Source organism: Acomys minous, assembly GCF_964271855.1.
Source record: "Acomys minous genome assembly, chromosome: 3".
Classification (NCBI taxonomy): Eukaryota; Metazoa; Chordata; class Mammalia; order Rodentia; family Muridae; genus Acomys; species Acomys minous.
Window position 1 is genome coordinate 12,380,278 of NC_140485.1, and position 23,370 is coordinate 12,403,647.

At 39.2% G+C, this 23,370-nt stretch overlaps 1 protein-coding gene across 5 annotated transcripts in view; it reads right to left on the reverse strand.

The window, feature by feature from the left end:
• The window catches only part of SLX4IP (SLX4 interacting protein), a 166,411-nt gene that overhangs the window by 138,855 nt on the left and 4,186 nt on the right, over positions 1–23,370 (reverse strand). For all 5 annotated transcript variants that reach the window (XM_084777610.1, XM_084777607.1, XM_084777609.1 and 2 more), the window contains one exon: positions 8,346–8,402. In XM_084777610.1, the coding sequence (XP_084633736.1) occupies positions 8,346–8,372 (27 nt within the window). In that variant the 5' untranslated portion in view covers positions 8,373–8,402. The remainder of the gene's footprint in view (positions 1–8,345; positions 8,403–23,370) is intronic.

Below are 23,370 nucleotides of genomic sequence, written 5' to 3' on the forward strand. Positions count from 1 at the left end.
GTTCTCCTTAAGTACAGATTGGCCTGCCTGTCACTAAGCCAGGCTCTGTAATCTTCCCAGGCTGCCATTGCTAGGGAAGCCAGGAATCCCTTCTAATTAATCAACTCTTACAACAAAAATTTTCCCACCCACAAAAAAGTAAGCCGTGGGGAGGGGAAGCGGCAAAGCAGTCTTCATGGCCAAAAGAATCTTAGACTTTGCTGTAATACCAAACTAATCCAAGAAAACAGATGCAGGAAGCAGAGGAAATGATCTACAGAGACAGACAATGAGCTTGGGAGCTTTTGCTGTACTGCTTCTCTGGAGCCCAAGTTAAACATGTTAAATCTTAAAACGTAATTACTGGGAATGAGGCTTGGCAACATTTTATACTTCTTAAAGCCAGGAATGAGACTATGAACTTTTCCTGAGGCAGATACCATATACATTATTGGACATTTTAAGCAATAATTTATTGTTCTGATTTCTTTTCTCTACCATTTTGTGTTTTAATGGATAAGCATCCATGATTAATACTTATGTGTTCATATCTATTTCTATTTGCTTTGGGCTTGCCTGATGCTTATAGCCAGTTTAACACAAGATTAATTTCCTTGAATGCTTACTATGACATATTTTAATCAGGTGAGAGCATTTACAGCAATTTAGACCTCTTCTGCCAGGGCCAGGAGTAACTCAAGGGTGCAACTCTTGTCTGGCATGCATGAGACCCTGGCTTAGATTCTAAGCACTGCAATGCGTGTGTGTGTGTGTGTGTGTGTGTGTGTGTGTGTGTGTGTGTGTGTGTGTTCTGTCCAATACAATTGCTCCTAGCCACCTGCACCAACTGAGGATTTGACATATGGCTAGAAGAAACTGAGATGTGCTACAAAAATTTACATACATATTATAAAAATAAAGGAATGTATGTACATATATGTGTGTATATTTTGCAGGCAGTGAGACCTGCCTTTATTATAACTACTCAAATCAGCCCACTATAGCATAAGCAGCCAGAGACAACAGATTACAAACAGAAGTGGTTGTGTACAAATAAAACTTGATTTTCTAAAACAAATGTCTGCCCTGTATGCTTTGGTTTACTAACTTGTGTCTAAATCTAAGCTTTGCTTGACTAAAAAAGTTTATACAATTATGAATATTTTAAAATACAAAGATGGGACAAAGCCTTCAACTACAATGACTGCAGAAGCCTGGAGAGACTTGCCCTTGCTGCTAGCACTTCTATGAACTAGTTATGAGTCACTGCAGTGTAGGACAGACCTCCCTGTTATAAACTGCTGGGACTTAGACATCAAGAGATCATGAAAGCTGCTGTTCCAAGGACTCCTGCCTTAAACACTGCTGACATTTACTGGAAATCTGGCCTGAGAGGCAGTTACGGATGAGAGTTCAAGGCTAGGGACTCAAGAATTAAAGAGAAAGAAAACCAAAAACACTCAGATGCAGGAAGGTCTGGAGAACAATCTTCTTTTAAAAGGCAAAGTTGTTTGTTACAAGGTTAAATCCATTTCTGGGGAAGTCTTACAAGTAAACAACCTAGACACAAAGCATACACTATTTGGTGCCCATGAGTCAGCTTGCTACTTTTAAAGATATGATCTCAGTATTTTTCAACTTAGGTTGTCAAAAAGTAGATGCATCTTTATGCAAACTCTGTATAAATTTATTTCATTAAGACTTCATTCACTTAGTTTCTGTATAGTAATGCAGAGATGATCTAAACGCCTTATTAAAAATAAGTCCAGAAGCCAAACGTGGTAGTGCTCAGCTTTAATCCCTGTACTCAGAGGCAGAGGAAGTAGGAAGTACGAGTTCAAGGCCTGTCTGGTCTACACAGCAAGTTCCAGGACAACCATGGTTATGCAGAGAAACCTTGTCTCAAAAAGCAAAGAAAGACAAAGCAAAAAGAGCCCCTACTGCCACTTACCACAAACAACAGTCTGAAAACTTAGCTATTTCATCTGCTATTAAGACCCTGCTTCTATATTTGAACTGTCCTTTCTATTTCCACTTTATATATCATCTCTGGAAAATGAGGGTGCAATCCTTACAACCAGCTTCCCACGCTTCTCTTTCCGCAGCCTTCCGAAATCTGGAGTTCACGGTATCATGAAATGTATTCTTTGCTCAATGGTGAGCCACATACCAGGTTTACTTTCCTATGTTACACAATTCTCTCTCTACTTAAGAGTTTGGAGTTACATCAATTCTCTTTTGTTAGTTTCCTAAGTTCCTATGACTAAATCATTGCCAGGCTCTCTGACAGCCTCCCCATCCAAGAAAAAAAAAAAAAGATGTGTCATGTATCTATACACGCACATATATACATACCCTTGTTCATACATTTTAAAGCACAAGGTCTCGTCCTCCTTTCCATTTTTTGTTATCTTGTGAAGAACCCTCCTTCTTGTACCAATCAAAATGACTACACTCTGAATACGATGTGCACAATGAGCAATCAGCATGGGGTCCCCTTGGACACTTAGTGTCGATTCACTTTGTTCAGGATCTCATCTCTAATCTGTGTATGCTGTATTCCGGAGATCCATAGCCTAGGATACGGTACACAGAAGGAAATTTTCCTGACTTGAGTTAGCATCTTGAAAAGTGTCTCTGTTGCATTAACATACGTGCTTACAAGCTGGACACGAAGACACTCCTGGGGTAGAAACACTTTCCTTGGTGTTCTAAGCCACGAGCACTGCGGTACTAGTGCTCTGGTCTCCTCACACTGCTGTTGAGCAGGCAGCCCTGTCCTTCATGCCCTCCCCTCTGTAAGGTTGTTCGTTCGCCTTTCCCATCTCGCCTCTTCCCCCTCCTTCTCCCTCCCTTCTTCTCTGCCCCACACACAAAGTCTCTGGGTTGTGAAACTGTAATACCACAGGCTTTTTAAGCACAATGATTTTTCATTGATTTTGTTGGACACTCACTCAACCCTTTTAAACAGGAACACTGTGTCCTTTGTGGTAAATTTTATTATACTGTTTGTTTGTTAGGGTTTTTTTTTTTTTCATAGTGTTCTTTTTAAATACTGGTCCTTTTTTCTAGAACTTCAACTTTTCATGTCAACACCAAATTCCAATTTTCTTGGGTTTCTTTTTTTTTTTTTCCCTACATTTTTAAAACAGTCTTGTTTTAGTGTCTGGGCAATATTCCTTGATAGACCTTGATACCATCAGAGAATTTGTTTTCTATTGTGTTTTATAAGTACTCTTGCTTAGTCACAAGAAATTTTCTTGTTTATAACATCCTGATCTTGTTTCACTGTTATAACAGCTTTCCTTTTGCTCTGAAAATAAAAATTAAACTCTACAACCTTCAGCCCTCCCTGAAGTCTCTCTGACCTGAGTTCACTCATTCACTTTAGTCTCTATTTCTTATATTCTACATTTCCCTTAAACTTGTGCTGATGCTATTGTTTCATTCATAATTAAAACAATGCGGCAGTACTGGAAGCATTGTACATATGGCTGGGCTGGCTGACAGACAGGCTGTTAGACTCCCATAGGAGCCTATGTGTGATTAACGGATCTCAAATGTAGGTTACACTAATGTCAGAAAAATAAACTATAATTTAAGAAGTATAGAGATAAGAAGATATTTCAAAATTAAATTCAGTAGATGATATAGTAACTATAAATTTTTATGTATTTATGAACATGCTTTCAAACTATACAAAGGAAATTCAATAAAAGTATGCAGAGAAACATATAAATATTAAATCATATTGAAATATTTTAATGTATCTTTCAACTGAATGAACAAATGGACAAAAATATTAGCAAATACATAGCAGACTGATATAACACAACTGTCAAATCTGACTTGTTTTATACACATAAATGCTGTATATGTTTACTATATATTATCATACCTAAAGTTACATGTCATATACATACATATCTTTCTAGATGATAAGAAGCTGGTGGTTATCTGAAAAGAGCAGTCACAGTACCGAGCCCTATCAATAACCATGAGTTCATGAGGGTTAAGCCTAGCTCTCAGGCTATCTAAAGCCAGGATGTAACGGGGAGGAGAGCTGAGCTCATATTGCTCTGGAGGTACTGACAGGAAGGAGAGACTTAGAACTGAAGCCACTTCTGTTGGGCCTGGAATTAGGAAAAGTTCCAGTGTGTAGATCTGTGCATGTTTTCATCACATAATTTTTTGCTTGGCACACCGGTACTCAAATCGGTAACATCACCAGAGAATACTTTCAAGCTCAGTTTGTCTATAGCCAAAGGTATAAGTTTTCTGGAGCAGGAGCTACTCAACAGAGCTTTTTACTTCATTCTTTTGAGAAGTGGGGACTCACATTTATGAAAATGTAGCAAAAACTGCTCTTCTGTATACCTGAAAGTCAACAGTGAAAAGAGTGGTTCCATTCATCTAGGCTCCTGGAAGCAGGGAAGGGAGGAAAAAACAGCAAAGAACAAAGTAGCTGCAAAGTGCAAAAACACCAACCTCTATCCAACTCTGTTGTGGGTTCTAAACGTATACTGCCCACAGGTTAATAGACTCCCAAGCCATGAAATTAAATCTGGTCTATAATCAACAAAATGCTAATGGCCTCTGCAGAAATAAAGCTGAAATTGCTCATCTGCTCCTCAGAGCATATCTCTCTGCCTATGTATGTTAGGGGGGACTACATATAAATGCATACATGGGTATAATGTTATGTATAATATCAAAAGGTACAAAGAGAGCCTGTAATCCAAGCAATTGAGAGGCTGAGGCAAGAAGATAGTGAGCTTTAGGTCAGCCTGGGTAATATGGCAAGGCTTCATCACAAAATACAAAAATTAGAAGTTAATGTCATATAAACAATGCAGCAATTTCACAGACTAATTTATTTCATGTGTGGTAATATTGGAAATAATATAAAAACTTAAATGTGATTATAAAATAAATTACTGTAGAATTATTAAGATGACAAAATGAGAAAGCCGAATCATTTTTAAAGTAGGACAAGTATTCAAGAAAGAATTAGTAAAATTTGAATTAAAAATATGAATTTGTAAATGAAAAATCATCACTAAAATTAAAATAGCTATTACTCTTTCCAGATTAACACCTTCTGGCTCAACCTTTCTTACTCTCTAGTGTGCACGTTTTTGTCAGCTGTATATTAAATACAGATGAGGATCTTGATTTAGTGGTAAAAGCCTGACAAAAAAGCATAGGCTGGAAAGCTAGGGAGTGGCACTTTAAATGAAGCATTGAGCTAAAGGGAAGAAAAAGAACAAAGTCTTTGGCTGTGCAACAGACACCCCTTCTAGGCCTGTCCATTGCAGAAGGCATGTGGTGACACTACCAACAACATGACACCCTGGAGCGGAGCAGAAACATTTACAAGGACTTTGTGTCAGACATTTAGGAAAGGATCCTTAGGGAAAAGGCTTGATCAGAAGGCACATGGAAGGAGGTAGAAGGAACATGATCATTGGTTGGAGCAGTTTCTATAGCTAATCTGCAAGCCTGCAATTCACGCATGTGCTAACACCCGTGATCTGGAAGATGAGTTCTAAGCCTTTCAGGCCCAGCTGAGACGGGGTAGTATAGTAGTAAGGTTGGCTGTGTCAGTGTGTACAGCATGGGAGACAGCATATCATTTCTGACAAATGAAATGAAAGATCTTAGGGTTGACATGTCACAGCTGACCACAATTATGTGTCCTCCTGGGCCACAGAAAGCTTCAGTTGACTCTGAAGCAAAGCACATAGCTTGCTTGGGACAATCTGAAGCAAGTTAATCTCATTCATAACATTACCCAGAAGACTTCCAATATAAATGGTAAGGAGGAGAACAGAGTCACTGAGACATGCAACTCCAGGTAGGAAAATGGATGAGAACTTTCCAAAACTGAACATATTACAGGACATTGCACGACAGATAAATCTATGCCTAGAAATTTGACAGTAAAACTGTATAATATCAAAGACTGAAATAAAATCTTAAGAGCAGGCAGATAAAGGACAGATAACCAAGAAAAGGATTGGTCATATTTGGCCATCAACAAAGGGACTGATCATAGTAGACTGTCAGAAGACTTGTGTGACAACCAGTCTCCAAAGATGCAACCCAACATCTCTCCATCGAAGGAGCTTCCCACATCAGGAGTCAAGGTCCCTCCTCTGGGCAGGTCCTTGATTTGACTAAGTGAAATGCAACAGGTATAGGAGCTGAGGCTTAAACCTAGGTTTCTGTGGGTGAGCAAATGACACTGCTCTTTACTTACAACTCTTCTTTAGAGCCGCCAATACTTAGTCATTATGCTAGGAGAAGCCAAAGCCCACAGCCATGACAATAAAAGAAGGCAAACCATGACTGCCAAGCATATGAGGATGCCACACTCCTTCACCTAAATTGACTCCCTAAACAACAGCAGTCCCAGCTAACATCAAAGGGAAAAACCTTCTATACAAAATCAGAAAAGAAGCACGAGATCATTTTTGTTATTATTTTAAACCAGTAATCAAAATCAATCAATAAATCTTTCTCTCTCCCTCCCTCCTCACCCCCCTCTCTTTCCTTTCTCTCCCCCTCTCTCTCCAAGGTCTCACTATGCAGACCAGGCTGGCTTTACACTAACAGGTGTCCACCTACTTCTGCCTCCTGAGTGCTAGAATTAATGGTGTATATCACCAGATAATTTTATTTAGTTTTGTTTTTGAGACGGAATCTTGATAAACATTAAAATAGTGTCCAAACTACCATTCTAAAAACAACTTAATATCTTTCTAGACTCTAGAAGTCTAGAGGAAAATCAAAACACATTTCACAGATGAATAGTGAATATTCCCCACTGAGACCCCTTATGTTACTCAAGTATGTATACACCAGAAGTAATTTTAAACAACGAAACTTATAAATACATTAGCAAACTAAATAAACACTGATTTCGCTAAGATCAAATAACAATATTATATTGTTTCATAATCTGGTTTATTAAATACTGTAATATACACTTTGTTTTTTGTTGTTGCTACTTCTAATTATTACACATATTTGTGTGTCTGCAGGCAACAAGACAACCTACAAGTATTGGTTCCCTCCTGTCTCCATGTGGGTCTCAGGAATGCAAGTAAGGATCAAACCTAGATAATCAGGCTTTGCACCAAGTGCCTTTACCTGCTGAGCCATCTTACTGCCCTGCCAGTTACAGAGAGCTGACCAAGAGAACAGCAACATATGTGAAAGCATCACTAAGAGCTAACACAAAGTATTATCAAGTCTTCCACTGACTTTCCCCACATAGAACCCTTTATCACTCCATACCTAAGAAGGTCTCTGCTCTATTAATCAGTAGGGAAGGAGTATTTATAAGGAAAAAAAAAAATCAAGGCAGCTGCTCTAGTTTCCTTTCTGTTTCTGTGATAACACATTGGAAAGGGGCAGCTGTTTCAGCTTCCAACTCCAAATCACTGCCTATCAGAGTCTGAACTCAAGGCAGAAGCTTGAAGCAGAGACAGTGAAGGAACACTCCTTGCTGGCTTGGCCATTAGCTTCTCATAGGCTCGCTCATGTGCCCATGCTTACATCACTTTCTCAGCCCAGGTCCACCTGTCTAGGAATAGAGTGGGCTGGGCCATTTCTGCATCAGTAAATGAATAAAGCAATACCCCTCCCCAGGATATGGATGGCCACAGGCCAGTCTAATCCAGGCAACTCCTCACTGAGGCCTTCCTCAGAGGACTCCGTGTTAAGCTGATGATGAAAGCTAAGGAGGCAGCAACCAAGCAATGCGTTCTCTCAACATGCATCCAGATACCATGGCACTGCCCATTCTTTGATGTGTTTTACGTGTTTTGTCATCCTCAGAAGTCATGTTACGGACATGTAATGTGTGTGATTAATATTAGCACTGGGAACAGAGTCATGACCAGAAAATATCCTACATAAAAGATTTTAAGCAAATAATTCCTTATACTTATAAGAACTATTATCTTTCTCATCCATCTCTTCTTAAAATTTTGATGTTATTGAGGAGGGATAGCAAGTTACCAAGAAGAGACTCGATATCCTAAGAGTATATATAGGGGGAGGAGGTCCCCCTCAGTCACAGACAAAGGGGAAGGGAGAAGGGGGTAAGTGGGAGGGAGGAAAGAATGGGAGGAAACAGGGGAAGGGCTAACAATTGAGATGTAATACGAAAAAATTAATAAAAAAAAAGAAAAGAAAAGAAAAAATGAAAAATGAATTTAAAAAAACATTTTTTGATGTTATCTACTTAAATTTTCCATAATTCTAAACTTGAAGACTAGAGATCAACTTAAGAATGTCAAAGCTACTGTATGAGAAGGTGAGTGACCTCTTTAGGGCAGCTACTGAGCATCACTTACTTTAATGGTAAATTTCTTAGATGCCATGGTTTACTGATTTCCACATGAGCTGGGAATCTGCAGAGAAAAAAAAAAAAGAAAGAAAGAAAGCTATAATTATATATATCTAACAACCACTGTGGAGGAATGTTTTTATGAAAGAGTTGGCTTAATAAAATATCAACAGGAAGTATAAGATGAAATTTTAATTCTAATTGTCCTTAGTCAAAATATTATCCATAAAAAATATATGCTAAAAACTGAGAGAAGAAAATGTGCAAGCTCGGATAGATTCCCTACAGGACTCTACCAGATGTTTACAGCCAAGTCATATTTACCAGGAAAATGCAAAGGCAGCTTAACATCTAAAAAGCAATCAATCAAATATACCACATAAGCATAGGCTTTGATTCCCAGAATGCAGAGAAAGAGGAGAGATCCAATTCTTAGAAGCTGTCCCCTGGCCCGTGCCAGGAAAGTGAGCCCATCATGCCTGATACTGCTTGGAGGGCCAGGAATTGAAGGCAGGACAGTCCAGAGACCCAGGACAGACTAGTTAAAAAAAAAAAAAAAGTCAATGAAATAATTCCTAATGATATTTTGCTTTACTCATAAATTGGTACCTAGGCAATTGTCATCAGAGAGATGTCATCCAGCAACTGATATGAGCAGATGCAGAGACCCATAGCCAAACACTAGGCAGAGCCAGGGGAACTCCACAAAAGACGGGGAGGAAGGATTGTAGGAGTCAGAGAGGTCTAGGACACCATGACAATCAACTAAGCAGGGCTCAGATAAGTAGAGACTAAGGTGACAAACATGGACTCTGTATGGGTCTAACCTAGGTCCTCTGCATATAAGGTATGGTTGTGTAGCTTGGTATTCTTATGGGAGTCCTAACACAGGGAGTGGGGGAAGTCTGACTCTTTTGCCTACACATGGGACACTTTTCCTCTTACGGAGTGGTTTGCCTAGTCCATTCTGATATGAGGATTTATACCTAGTCTTTTTGTTTTTGTTTTTATTATTATTATTAATGTGTTTTTCAGATAGAATTTCTTTTTGTAGCCCTGGCTGTCCTGGACTCTCTTTGTAGACCAGGCTGGCCTCAAACTCACAGAGATCTACCTATCTCTACCTCTGGCATGCTGGGATTAAAGGCATGAGCCACCATGTCTGATGATCTTATTGTGACTTGTTATGCCATGTTCAATTGCTATCCCTGGGAGGCCTGCTTTTTTCCCCCCTCTTTTCTCTTTTGGAAGGGAAACTGAGGAGGAGTAGACACTGAGAGAGGGATGGTGAGGAGAGGAAGGACTGGAAGGAATGGAGGGAGGGGAAACTGCAATTGGGATGCAAAGTATGAGAGAAAAATTTTTTTAAAAAAGAAGAAGAAAAATCGTCCTCTAACCTTCAAACATATGATGTGGTATGCACGAACCCCCCTCTCTCTCATACACACACACACACACACACACACACACACACACACACACACACCAAACAATAATACTTAATAAAATACTTTTAAAGAGAAAAACTCATAGCTAAAGTTATATGTGATAAGTAAATATTTCCTCCTGATAAGATGAGAAGATGATGTCTTCTCTTGCCACTTTATTCAAAACTGTACTAGAGAGCAATTAGACAAGAAAAAGAAATAAAAGGCATCCAAAACAGGAAGAAATCAAACCACTTTATTCACAAATAACATGCTCTTGCATACAGAAAATTCTCCCTCTTCCTCTTTTTTCTCTCTCTCTCATCTGTCTCCCTTTCTCATTTCTGCTTCCTTACACACACATCCACAAAGAATCTATTATAATTAGTGAACTTCAGGAAAGCTGGTGGAATAAATGGATATTTTAAGTTTCCATGGCCATTAATTTAGCCAATAAGTTTTCATTTGACTTTGTATTGTTGATTCGTGTGTGGTGTGTGGCTGCACTCCTCAAGGGATGTACATGTGTGTGAGCATGCACATGCGGGTGCACAGTCCTGCAGGGAGTCTCCACCAAGGCCGCTCTACCTTACCTTTTGAACTCTCCCTAACCTGGAGTTAACTGATTCAACTAGCTTAGGCCAATGAGCTCTAGGCGTCAGTCTCTCTGCTGCCCTAGCACTGGGATTGTAGATGCTGCCATCACCACACTAAGTTTTCACAATGGTACTTAAGATCCAAACTCAAGTCCTTATGTCTGTACATCAACTACTTTACCAGCTGAGCATCTCCTTCAAGCTAGCCAGCACAAACTCACAGAATGAGAAAAATATATACATGTGGCATATATCTGATAATAATAATCCAAAATATACAAAGAACTCTTACAACTCAATAAAGGGCAAATAGCACAATTTAAAAATGGGCAAAAGAATTAAACATTTCTTCAAAAACAATTTTAAAATAGGCAATAAACACATAAACTGATGTTTACCATCATAAACAAAAACAATACAAGGTATTCAGAAAAATATAAGTTGGAATTCTCATGCACCCCAAGTGGGAAAGTAAAATGCTTTACACAATGCTTTCGCAGGTCTGCAAAATTTGAGAGTTGCCCAATGACCCATACATCAAAGACAAACACAAGCATTATTTCTAACCAAAAACATGGAGGAGTTTCACAGCAGCAGCATTCAAAATAACCAAAATGTAGAGATGAATCAAGAATCTATCAACTGATAACTAAGCAAGATGTGGTAACATCCACAGAGTGGACTATTATTTGGCATTAAAAAGAAAAATAATCCCTTTTATCTAATCAAAGGATCTCTACGCTGAAAATTTATATACATGTAGGTAACTCTACTGAAGACACAGACAGAGAAATTCAGGGATTAACATGCTTCCAAAATGAAGACTGAAATATCTACATTTGGGGAACTGGATTGACATAAAACACGAGGTGTAAAAGAAACTAGACATCTAAGGTTCCCCCAGGAAGCAGCCAAGACTACACGGAGAAACCCTGTCTCGAAAAACGGGAAAAAAAAAAAACAACGAAGTCTACTGCAATGAGACCCACAGCCATCATTTCAATGTTCCAGCTCAAGTCAAACCACAAATCACCCACCCAGACCCTGGCATGAAAGCACCCAAACAACCAAGTAAAACAAAACTTTCTAAACAAGAAGTAACCTTCAGAAAAACAAAACAAACAAACTAGAACTAAAATTATAATAGGTAAAATGAAAGAAATTACGGAAGGAGTTGGACAATCAAGTTGACTAAATTTCTCAGACCAGCAAAAATGAAAACAATGAAAAGACAGAATTAAAGGCCAATACACCTAGCACATAGAAGTTAAGGTAAAAATTAACCTATTTCTGGTATACTTCATAGAGAAATTCTGAGTAGAGAAAAAAAGTTGGGACTATGATATAAAACACACAGGATGAATCAGGTGCAAGAATTTGATCCAAATTGCCCACACTAGCCCTAGAAGCTCTAAAACAAGGGGATTTTTTCCCAACTTCCAATTGCATTTAAGCATAAGGAAATAAATAAGACATATTTAGACACATAAAGGCTTTAAAATTGCTGGGGCCCCTGTATTCTTTCTCAGGAAACACTTAAGATGTACTTTGCTCAAAAGAGGGAATTAACCAAGACAGAGGAAGATGCAAGAAAGGAAAGCCAAGAGAGAAGGCTGAGTCAAGCTAAGGATCCTGAAAGGAGACCCCTGTCTGGTTGCTGAACATACAAAGGGGAGCTGCTGCAAAAGACAGGCAGGTCTCAGGGCTCCAACAGCACATCATGTCAGATCCACACACATGGAGATGAAGTTCAGACAAGTGTAAAGAATATGAGACTGGCGCAGGACAGGCACATGGAAATCTAAGCAATTACTGATGCTAGCAGAAACAAGATCTGTGCCAAAAAGAAAATGAGTGCTGAACATACAGCTCAGTTACGACTAACACTTAGAGTCATGATAGTAAACACTGAGTCTTGACTAAACAATATATGCTGACCACAACATTACAACAATGGGAGTGTTGAACATATGAACGGACATACATGCTGTTGAGGGAACAGAAGTCAAAGTGAACAAAAGGTATCTCTAATGTTCATGAAACATTACAAAACCAAAGCCTAGGATCAATGTCATGATAAAGCAGAAATATGAGGGCAAGCTGCTTACTAATATCAACGAGATCCTTAAGAGTTAAATTCTGTACTAACCTCACAAGGAAGGTAGAGTGTATTTCCTAATATGATGAAGTAGGAAAGAGACTATCTATACTAAGAATTTTGGTTTCTTTAAAAGCCCAGTTATGTTATGTAAATATGTTCTTGTTTTAATCCCAAGTGGGGGATATGGGATCGCTTTAGATTGTCTATAGCTGCTAACTATGATTTGCCTCATGACTAGCAGGGGTGTGATTTATACCTGCTGCACATGGTTTAATTCTGGGGACTCTTGAGAGGGTATAAATGCCAGAGCCCAGAGAGGGGCTGGGAACATGAAGAAGGAGGAGGAGGAAGAAAGAAGAAAAAAGATAAAGAAAAAAAGGAAGAAAAGGAAAAGAGAGAAGAGGGAGTAGAAGAAGAGGAAGGAAGGAGGAGGGAGGGAGGAAGAGAACCAGGGAAGAAGAAGAAGAGGAGGAGGAGGGAGAGAGAACGGAGAGGGCAGCTGCTGACCCCACCACCACCACCCCTGCTGCTTCTGGCCCTGCTATTGCGGCTTGAGGAAAAGAACCCAACCACCCTAATCAGCAGGAAGTAGTCTAAAGAGACCTACACCCCCTTTCCCCTTAATCTTTTGTCTCTCCTACCTGGTGGATCAAAACTAGTGCCAACAACTATCCATGAACTCTGTGTGGGGGTCTAGCTTTCTTCTAAGTTTTTATGCACAATACTTTTAGAACACTACTATCCAACAGAAATGCAATATCATCAACAAATGTAACTTAGAAGTTTTGAGTAGGGGCATTTCATAAGCACAAACAGAAACAGGTGAAATGGTTTCAACACATATTCTAGTGCTGCATAGAAGGCTCGGTGGGTAAAAATGCCTGCCGCATGAGTTCAAATCTCCAGGTCACGGTGGGTGGGGGGAGTAGGGGAGAAAGAGGAGGGGGGAGAAAAGAAAGAGGAAGAGAGAAAGGAGGAAACAGAATGAGAAAAAAGCTGGTTGTGGTGTGGGCCTAGACCTCTAGTGTGTGATGACAGACAAAGGTTAAAACCAGAAAGCTTGCTGGTCAGTTAGTGTAGCTGTAACCCTGAGCTTCATGCTCTGTGAGAGACCACAGCTCAGGGAATAAAGCAGAAAGGCCTCCTCTGGCCTCTGCAGGTAGAGCCACCCCCATGCACACTCACAACACACACACACACACACCACTGAGTTATAAATATGTGGCCTCCAATGAACGTTCATAATTATTACAACCTGGTCATGAGTACTGTTTTTATGGATTTAACGAGGTTTCTTTAATCTGATGAAATTTTATTCTAATTATTTTTCCTTTTTATTTTGCCGGACAGGGTTCCTGTGTAGTCCTGGGTATCTTAGAAATCTCTATGTTGATCAGGCTGGCCTTGAACTCACAGAAGCAGAAAGCCTCTGCCTCTCAAGTGCTTAGATTAAAGGCATGCACCACCACCACCTATCTAATTTGATTCTAATTGTTAGTGGATAAAAATATCTTTACCGAGCTTCTAGCTCACTTTAATTATTGGTGTCCTTTTTCCTTTTTCTTTATTTCAGGCAGGATCTTGCTATCTAGTCTGGGATAACCACAAGTTCATCAGGTACCCAAGGTAGCACTGAATTAGCTACGTAGCTGAGGATATCCTTAAACTCCCAGTCCTTGTGCTTCAGCCGGAAGAGTAGTGACATTTCAGGCATAAGCAACTACAGCCAGCTCCGTGTGCACCGTCAAAATGACTATGCGTATCTTCACCTTAAACATGTCCATTTATACATGGATGTAAATGGAAAAACCAACACTGGGGAGATGGGGATTTATACTGATTATTCTGAAAACTTTAGACTTTAAAATTCTATTCCTTGAGCCTGATAAATATAAAGTCAGTCCTCTAAAATACCTTAATGCATGGTGTACAGCACAGCTAAAATTTTAAGAGCTCCATTACAGCGGTGGTTACAAATCGTCTAACAGAGGGCTGGCGAGATGGCTCAGTGGGCAAGAGCCCTGGCTGCTCTTCCAGAGGTCCCGAGTTCAATTCCCAGCAACCATATGGTGGTTCACAACCATCTATAATATGATCTATACCTTCTTCTGGCCTGCAGGTGCACATGCAGCTAGAGCACTCATATACATAAAATGAATAAAATCTTTAAAAAAAAGAAACTTCTAACAGATCAACTAGATGGAGAACAGAAACAGTTCTGTCAGCAAGGGCACTACCAAGAGTGAAGCATGTGTAGTTATTTGTCTAACTCTATGTGGCCTTTCTCATCCCACGAGGTCCGTAACTTTACACTGTAATAAGGTATGCCTGACTTCCACCCTGTAAGCGTCTGAAATCTTTCAGGAAGATCACAAAGACTGAGGAACCACAAGCTGAAAAGAGTCCAAGGCAAGAGTCTCTGTGTGGGAGTGTGAGGTGGAGGGGGGGTGTCTCTGTCCCTCTCTCTCTCTCTCTCTCTCTCTCTCTCTCTCTCTCTCTCTCTCTCTCTCTCTCTCTGTGTGTGTGTGTGTGTGTGTGTGTGTGTGTGTGTGTGTGTGTGTGTGATGATGATGGTATATGTAAGTCATAGAACAACTGTCTGGAATCTGCTATTTCCTGCCACCTTGTGGAATCCAAGGAGTAATTGGTCTGTGCTTTAGCACCTCTATCCACTGAGTCAAGGCGCAGGCCCTGCATTTAGAGTTATCGAAGGGTGAAACTGCTGACTCACAGGATAATGGAAAATATCACCTCGTTAAGCAGGGTGACACCTAGGTCTCTACAATCCTAAATCAAATGGTACTTCAAGGAACAGATAATGCCAGAATACAATTTTTTTCAGGGAAAAGAGATGCGAAAAGTAACTCATTTAATGGTGTCTTAGTAGAAACACTACACAAAGGCAGTAGAAGCACGCTAAATCATAGTTAATTCTATACATGGCAGAACCTAAACAAACAAAAGTAATCTGAATACAGCAAACAATCAAATGAACAAATCAGGTGTTGGCATAGGTTATTATGTAATTCAAATGCTGATTTCTGTACACCTGCCCCCCCAATATGTAGTTGCAATCCTTGCTCTGAGAATTTCCTGACCCAATCTTGTGTAAACACTGTTTTTCATTTGTCCCTTCATATGCCAATGAAGCAGCTTACAGCCAATCACTGAGCAGGGGAAAGAACAGGGCTGGACTTCCTGCTCTCCAGGGGAGGAGAGTTAGAGGAAGAAGTAGGCGATTGAGCCACACAGAGGTTCAGAAGACATGAGAAGACATGGAACTGAGCAGGGAAAATTAAGTGCAAGTATCTCTGAGATTTACACTGGGAGGAAGTAAGACTAGCTTAGAGAGTTAAAAATAGAGTAATAACTGCTCAGGATTATGCAGTAAAGCTTGATAAATAAATAATAATATAGAGCCTCAATTATTTGGGTGATAGCCAGGTTAAGAGAAGCTGAGAAACACAATTTTATAAAAATAATTTTAATAGTCAGGACCACAGAGATATTGGCCAGGTTAAAAAAAAATGAACAAATTCACATGATCCTTTTTTGTTACAAGTAGAAGAAAAATAGCTACAAACATTAAGCAAAGTTTTGTGGGCTGATGAAAGCACTGGAAGACTGGGCACAGCTGCCCAGCTGTAGCTAGCATACTCTGAATTTGCATCATCCTGCATTTGCCTCGGTAATTACAGGCATGCACCACTATGCCCAATGTAGAAAAAGAAGTGTCTATTAAAAAGGTAGCAAACATACATTATTAAGTACAAAAGCAATTTCTTTGAAACAGGCAAAAAAAAAATAGATGTAAAATATTATTTAAAGTTGCCTTCCATAAAGTGAACAATCGAATATGTTGAGTAACACAGTTTGAACCACAATCTTAACAGAAAAAAAAACAAAACAAAACAGCATAAGGTACAAATATCTCCTAAGGAGGGAGAACGTCCCCTCATACAGAGCAAAGCTACACTTCTGATAGCAGGCTACATAGAGTCTATACATTCACAGAAACGACACACAACAAAGAACAACACTGTTGCTGAGCGGTAGTGGTGCACACCTTTAATCCCAGCACTTGGGAGGCCAAGGCAGGCAGATGGCTACAAAGCAAGTCCAGGACATCCAAGGCCATACAGAGAAATCCTGTCTCTAAAAAAACAAAACAAAACAACACTGTGGTGAAAAATGAAAAGACCCTTTATTAATGTGTAGCAAACTACGACTTAGCTTTATGGAAGAAAAAAACTGAAGCTGGATAAATCCAAACTTCTGTATGACACACAGTGGAAATGCAAAATGCATATTAAAGTTTAGATTTCTTTTATTAGTAAATTATGTTTATGAGATTGTTGTTTTATGAAAATAAAAGATTTCTATTGTAAAAAACATTTAGAGCCAAAACCTCACACAATGCAAAAATCAGCTACAGTTGTGATAAAAACTTCAATTTGAGAAACAAAACTGGTTAAGACAATTTTTTTTTAATACAGAGTAAGAAAAGGGTTTTTGTTTGGTTTGTGTGTGGGGAGGGGTGTTGTTGTTTTCGTTTGGGTTTTGGTTTTCTTTTGTTTTGTTTTGGCTTGGTTTTTGGTTTGGTTTGATTTGCTTTCTTGGTTTTGGGGTTGGTTTTTTGTTTTTGTTTTTTTTAGTTTTTCAAGACAGGGTTTATGTAGCCCTGGCTGTCCTGGAACTTATTCTGTAAACCAAGCTGGCCTATGGAACTTCGAGATCTACCTGCCACTGCCTCCCAAGTGCTGGGATCAAAGGCATGCAGTACCACTTCCAGGCTAAGGAAAGAGTTTTTAACTAGAAAAAACTGTACATTCCACAAAAAAAAAAAAAGTGGTAGTTTTGGTCACATTAGAATTAAAACTCCTAAGGTTGAACACGTAGTTACCCTGGGTTTAACACTGTAACAACAAAAAGTAAATTTAAAACTACTCTCCCAAGTAGAAGAAAGCATTTACAACCCACATATCCAACAAAAAAATACTATCTTTTTTTATATTAAAAAATATCTAGGAGTCATAAGAATTCTCAAAGCTCAACAGTAAAAAAAGTATCAATTCTGTCAGAAATGAGAAAAGAACATGAATATATTTCACCAAAGACAATGGCCACAAGGCAGTCAGCATGTAAAACCACATTCAACATCATTAGTTATCAAAGAAATGAAAATAAAACCACAAGCAAACACTATATGCTTGTGAAGACCAGGACATTAAATAAAACACACTCAGCAACAACACCAAATGTTAGAGGTGACACAGATACGACAGACCTGCCACATCAGTGGTAAAGTGCCAGTCTGAAAAAGAAGTTGGTAGTTTCTTATAAGCACATACTTACCATAAAATCCAAAATGGCACTCCTGAGGATGTATCTCAGAGAAACAGTAAGACATAGGAAGACTCTGGGTTGTTTACAAGCAATGGTGTAAACTTTACTCAGCAACAGGAAAGAATGAAGTACTTGATATGCTTAAAAACCTGGAACTTATGCTAAAAGAAGAAATTAGTATAAAAATAATTAGGTGTAACAATGTGTGCCTGTAATGCCAGAACTCAGGAGGATGAGAAGGATCATGAATTTTGAGGACAGCCTGGGCTAAGAGACTGAGCACAAGGCCAGCCTGGATTACTTGGCAAGGTCCTGTCTTTAAAAAAGAATAAACGCCATAGAGTTGCCACTTAACATAGCAATTAGGAAATGACTTAACTATGGAGCTGGAGAACAGGCTAGTGGTTGCCAGGGCTGAGGGAGAAGGAATGTGACTATAAAGAGGCAGCAGAAGGAGGCCTTTAGCCAGCACTGACGCTGTCTGTAGTGCCGGGTATATGAATACACTTAAAAACTAAATTTGTACAAACTAAGCAGACATATATAAAACTGGTTCAAATAAAACAAAAATTCTTTAAATTAAACCGATACCAATTCTATGGTTTTTGTGTTTATATTATAGTTGGGTAATAAGATACCACTGGAAGAAACTGACAGGTACACTTGACATCCCCTACACATTTTTTTTCTGCAATTCCCTATGGATCTATAATTACTTCAAAATACAGCCTGTCATCTTGGACCTAACAGATGACACTCATAGATATCATCTGCCTTCCATAAGGAAGAATGGTACTAAGGCCTAAATGCTGGATGCATTACCAAAGTCTTACATTAGTACCTAAAGCCCAGTGTAATGGGGAAGCCTGTAGTAATACAGCACACAGGCTCTGTCCTTCCAAATGGGACTGATGCCCTCAGAAGCCAAATGCAGTGGACATTAGGATCTGCTGTGTCAGGAACAATGTAAGACATATCTAGAATTTCTACAAACTAGTTTTCCTCTCTTTTCAGTTGCCCCAATGTATTTGTAAAATAAGTAAATTTTTTAATAGAATAGAGTAAAATATTTTGTTTTTGTTTTTGAAGACACAATTTTAGGCAAAGAGCAAGCCCATCATCATCAGATACCAGGTCAGCTGGCACTCTTAGCTTGGATTTTCCAGCCTCTAGAACTACAAGCAGTAAGTTTGCAATGCTCATAAATTACCCAGTTTAGCTTGGGTATGGCATGAGTGTGTCTGTAATTCAGCACTTGGAAAGTGGAGGCAGTAGGACTGTTAGGTTGAGGTCATCCTTGGCTCTCTAGCAAGTCCGAGATGGCCCTGGACCATAGAGACCCTGTCTCAAAAATTCATAAATATTACTCAACATAAAGTATTTTTTGTAGCTGCTCTCTGCTACTATGTGGGTTCTTTTTTTTCCCACGTTATATCTCCCCAGTTTCACCCCATCACTAGATAGGAGAGAAAGAAGGATAGAAGGGAGAGAGAGCCAGATCCCCGAACATAATTTCTTTCCTTCTGTTTCTTCTTTGAGCATAACTACTAACAAACCACAACCAAGCCCCGAACAACCAACAATCAACAACCCTGCCTATTGGGGCTCTAGCATTTATATACCCTCTTAAAAGTTCCCAGAATTCCAAAGTCACACAAGCTCATGCCGCTGGCAAAACCGGGCATCTGCTAAAGCATAATGCAAATCAGTCAGTTGCTGCAGACAGTCTTAAGCAGCCCCATATCCAGACCCCTGGGATTAAAATGAAAACACATTCTTATCTTTCTGTGTTTTTAAAGAAACCAAATTACAGAATCCTCAGCACATTTTGTGATAGCAGCCCACACATACTAATATATGCCAATGCCAGGAGTTCTAGATTCCGTTAGGGTTATCCTGAGGGTTCCCCACTATCACGGCCTCGGAAGAGTACTACTGTTGTCTGCTTTCAACTCTCAGTGTCTGATGCCATCGCTACAAGAGAGTGACCAGGACGCCTGTACTCAAAACTGTTCAGCTTCGAACACATCACAGGTTCCTGACTAGCAAACTTGCCCTCCCTCTCCTCAGAACCAACCTCCTTGACATCAGCACTGACTTCACCAAAACAGCCCTTAGCAAAGGTCCTTGATTCAGGAGCTCTAGGTGCTTCCATCTCCTCCCACACATACTGAGCAATGGGATGTTAACTCCTAAAGCATCCCATTGATAAGCCAATGTCTACCAGTAGGGCTGCTTGCTCCTTGGGGCCATTTGTGACTGTTTAGATTGAACTGTTTCTCTCTTGGCCAAGGCTACCTACTTTCCTACACTTACTTATACTCAGCTCACTAGAGACCATGTAACCTCTGCCTGACTGTAAGCTTCCTAGGACAAAGTCTTGTCAGGCCCTCTTTAATAACTGAGCTATCACACAGGTGCACAACAGAACTTTGCTTGATCAACTTCACTGACCTAACAGTCAGTTGCCATAGGCTATTAACATATTTTATATTTATACCCATTTATGCAATGAAGCTTTATTGTCCCCCAACCCCAAATTCTACATTAAATCTTTCAAAAGGAAGCCAAAGCACTCTGGACAGATTTTTGTAAACAGGCAGTTTAATAAGTACAGAATTAAATACTTAAGGTACCACACAGTCAAGGTTGAGGAAGCTGTGGTTCATACACCAATCTTAGTGTTTTATGATGGGAATAACGTACAATGAGGCTGGGAATACAGTTCGAGGTTTGCTTCACATGTTCAAGCCTCTGGATCCAATCATTAGCTCTAAAACCTTGAACCACCACAAACTAAGAAAATAAATATAAATTAAAAAATTAAATAGACAACAGATCAGACATATGGTTGAAATTTAGTCCATTTCAGTGTAGTCTTTCATTGTTTTTCACATTGTTTTTGTTGCCAAAATGCTAATGTTCTAATATTCATTTGAACAGAAAGATATTAACCTCAGAATTAAGTTTTAAATTTGGAAACAACTTTTCTGCAAGAACAGCAAACCCAGTGCTTAGCATTTCAAACACTGATGTCAAAAATCCCTTCACCACAGAGCTATCTATTAAAGTCTAACTGGCATCTTTATTTTGTTGAACAATTTTAGGAGATCTAGGACAATCTCCAAAAAGATGAATTTTCCAAGTACATGGAAGCCATACACTTTACATAAGTCTGTGAAGGAGTTACAACACATCATAAATCTTCTTTTCTGCATTCCAAAGCCCACTTTCTCTAAACTGAAAAGAAGCATTCCTTCACAAAAAGAATACTTGGATAATGTGTGACCCCACCAAGACTCATGTGCTTGTATGTGTGTACTGACAGGGAGCAAACAGCCTAAGCTTCTTAGGGAAATTAATTTGGGGAAGGAATAGAAGAAGATTAGACAATATCACATGATTTTCCTGTCATTTAAATACAGAGCAGAGATAAACTCAAATAAAGAAAGTCAGTGACCTTCTAGATTATTCTGTGGGAAAATGTAGGGCAATGTGAAATTCCCATTTGTCATTCTTTCAGTATTTCTGGCCTGTGTGACAAGTTCTCAAAAGAAGTCACCCCAGTTTAAGAGGCCAAATATTAACTCTAGGCTTCTAACCTCTTCATTTCAAGTTTTATCTAAGAATTATTATGCTTCTATCATCTTTAAAAGCTTTCTAGCTATGGGAATGGAACAGAAAACAGTAAAGGCCCTAGGATTTCTGATGTTACAGCTATAATTAAAACATTAGAAATCATCACTGTTGCCTCAAACACACTGTTGTTATTATTAAACTGATATTCAGAAACAAACTTCAGTAAAAGACCAACCAACAAGTGACAGATGAGCAAAAAGTCTTACTGGTGACAACTTAGATAAAGGTTAAAAGGCAATATCAGTATAAAAAAGAATGGGCTGATCCTATGACTCAGGGGGCAACCTTCAATGCCTACTATGCTTATAAAAACAAACCAAAACAAGCTTCAACAATGGGAAAAAAGACTCACTCAAACAACAAAAACCTAATTTTTTTTTCTTCCCTTTGTTATTAAATGTGAACCAGATGTTGAAACGCTGTAACAGGATCAATCCCAAGTATTGATTCTACTTTCTGTCACTCTGTGGCTATAGCAATCATATGACTCAAGATCTAGGCCTCCCCTTGCTGCTGAGTTTTTGCCCAGCAAATCCTGCGTGGGATGCTTAACTGGTACTCTACGTCTACCATTTGGTATGTTAGCAGGAGCACACCTAGACACACCCTCCTACAGTCCAAACATGTCTTCAGACTCTAGCAAAGCACATTCTGAATTCAGCCTCTTCACATGGCCTGAGCCTATTCAACTCTGTGCCTCTAGCTCTTTCCATGAAATAGTACACTCACTATGCTCTGAGGTCATTTATGTCATTACTCGGCCCCATGCCTGAATCTCAGTGGATGATTCGTCTTAAACATACCCATGAACATACAGGCAGGCATCATGCGATTTACTTTGTAACCTAAAGCCCATTCTGATAATTGCTATTTACCAATCACATTCATTGAAAAAAACTCAAACAAACAAAATGCATTCTGATAATCATTAACACACACTTCTTAAAATCTAATTATTTTGTTGCAAAAACTGTATTACTGGAGAATATGCCATTGGTTCACTGGTTGCGAAGGGTTGAAGGGCAGAGGGGCAGAAGGGATAGCTGGAGACACTGGATGGAGCTGCTGCGTGGGAAATAGAGGTTGATGATAGACCTGGTCCAAACCATGGTCTCAGTGGTGGTTACAGAACTCCACACAGGAGTCCAAACTCAGGAAACTAAACCAAGAAAGATTTATTTATTTATTTCCATTTAAAATATTTCAAATTCCAAAACATTAACCTATTCTAGAGAATAAATCAAAACAGTGGCATAAATTGACTTTTATATTCAAGATATTTTAACAGCTGTACTTTGTATAACCCCCATAGTAACATAAATCAAATCCAATTTTAAGCCAGCTTGATTTACTCAAACATAACGTATCATTACTACTAAAAGCAACTGATGGAGCATTTTCCTCTAACAGAAACAATAAACCTTAAAATATAAGCGACACTGGGAGCTCTGGGATATCTCTAGATTGGCTTTGCAAATCTCTACTTTGCTACCTCATAGGTCTCTAAATGTACATGGATTATTGTCCAAAATCTCTAAAGGAATACAGTCATAATAGACTTTAAAGATTTAAGGCAGATTAAATGACTATACATATCCATGTCAAGAGATAACAGTCCTGGGCCTAGAGAAATGGCTCAGCAGTAGGAGCTCTTGTTGCATTTGCACTGGGTGTGTGTCAGAAGGTCCCATGTCAGTACCTACCTCAGGCAGCTCGCAAGCATCTGTGACTCCAGCTCCAGGAGACCCAACACCCTGTCCTGAGCTCTACAGGCACCTCACTCATATACACATATGTATATACACAACTTAAAACTTCACAAAAAGAGATAATCTGGGTGGTCAAGCCTGTGATCCTAGCTACGCCAGAGATTGATATAGAGAAACTGTTAGTTCAAAGTTAGCCTGGGCAATGTAGTAAGAC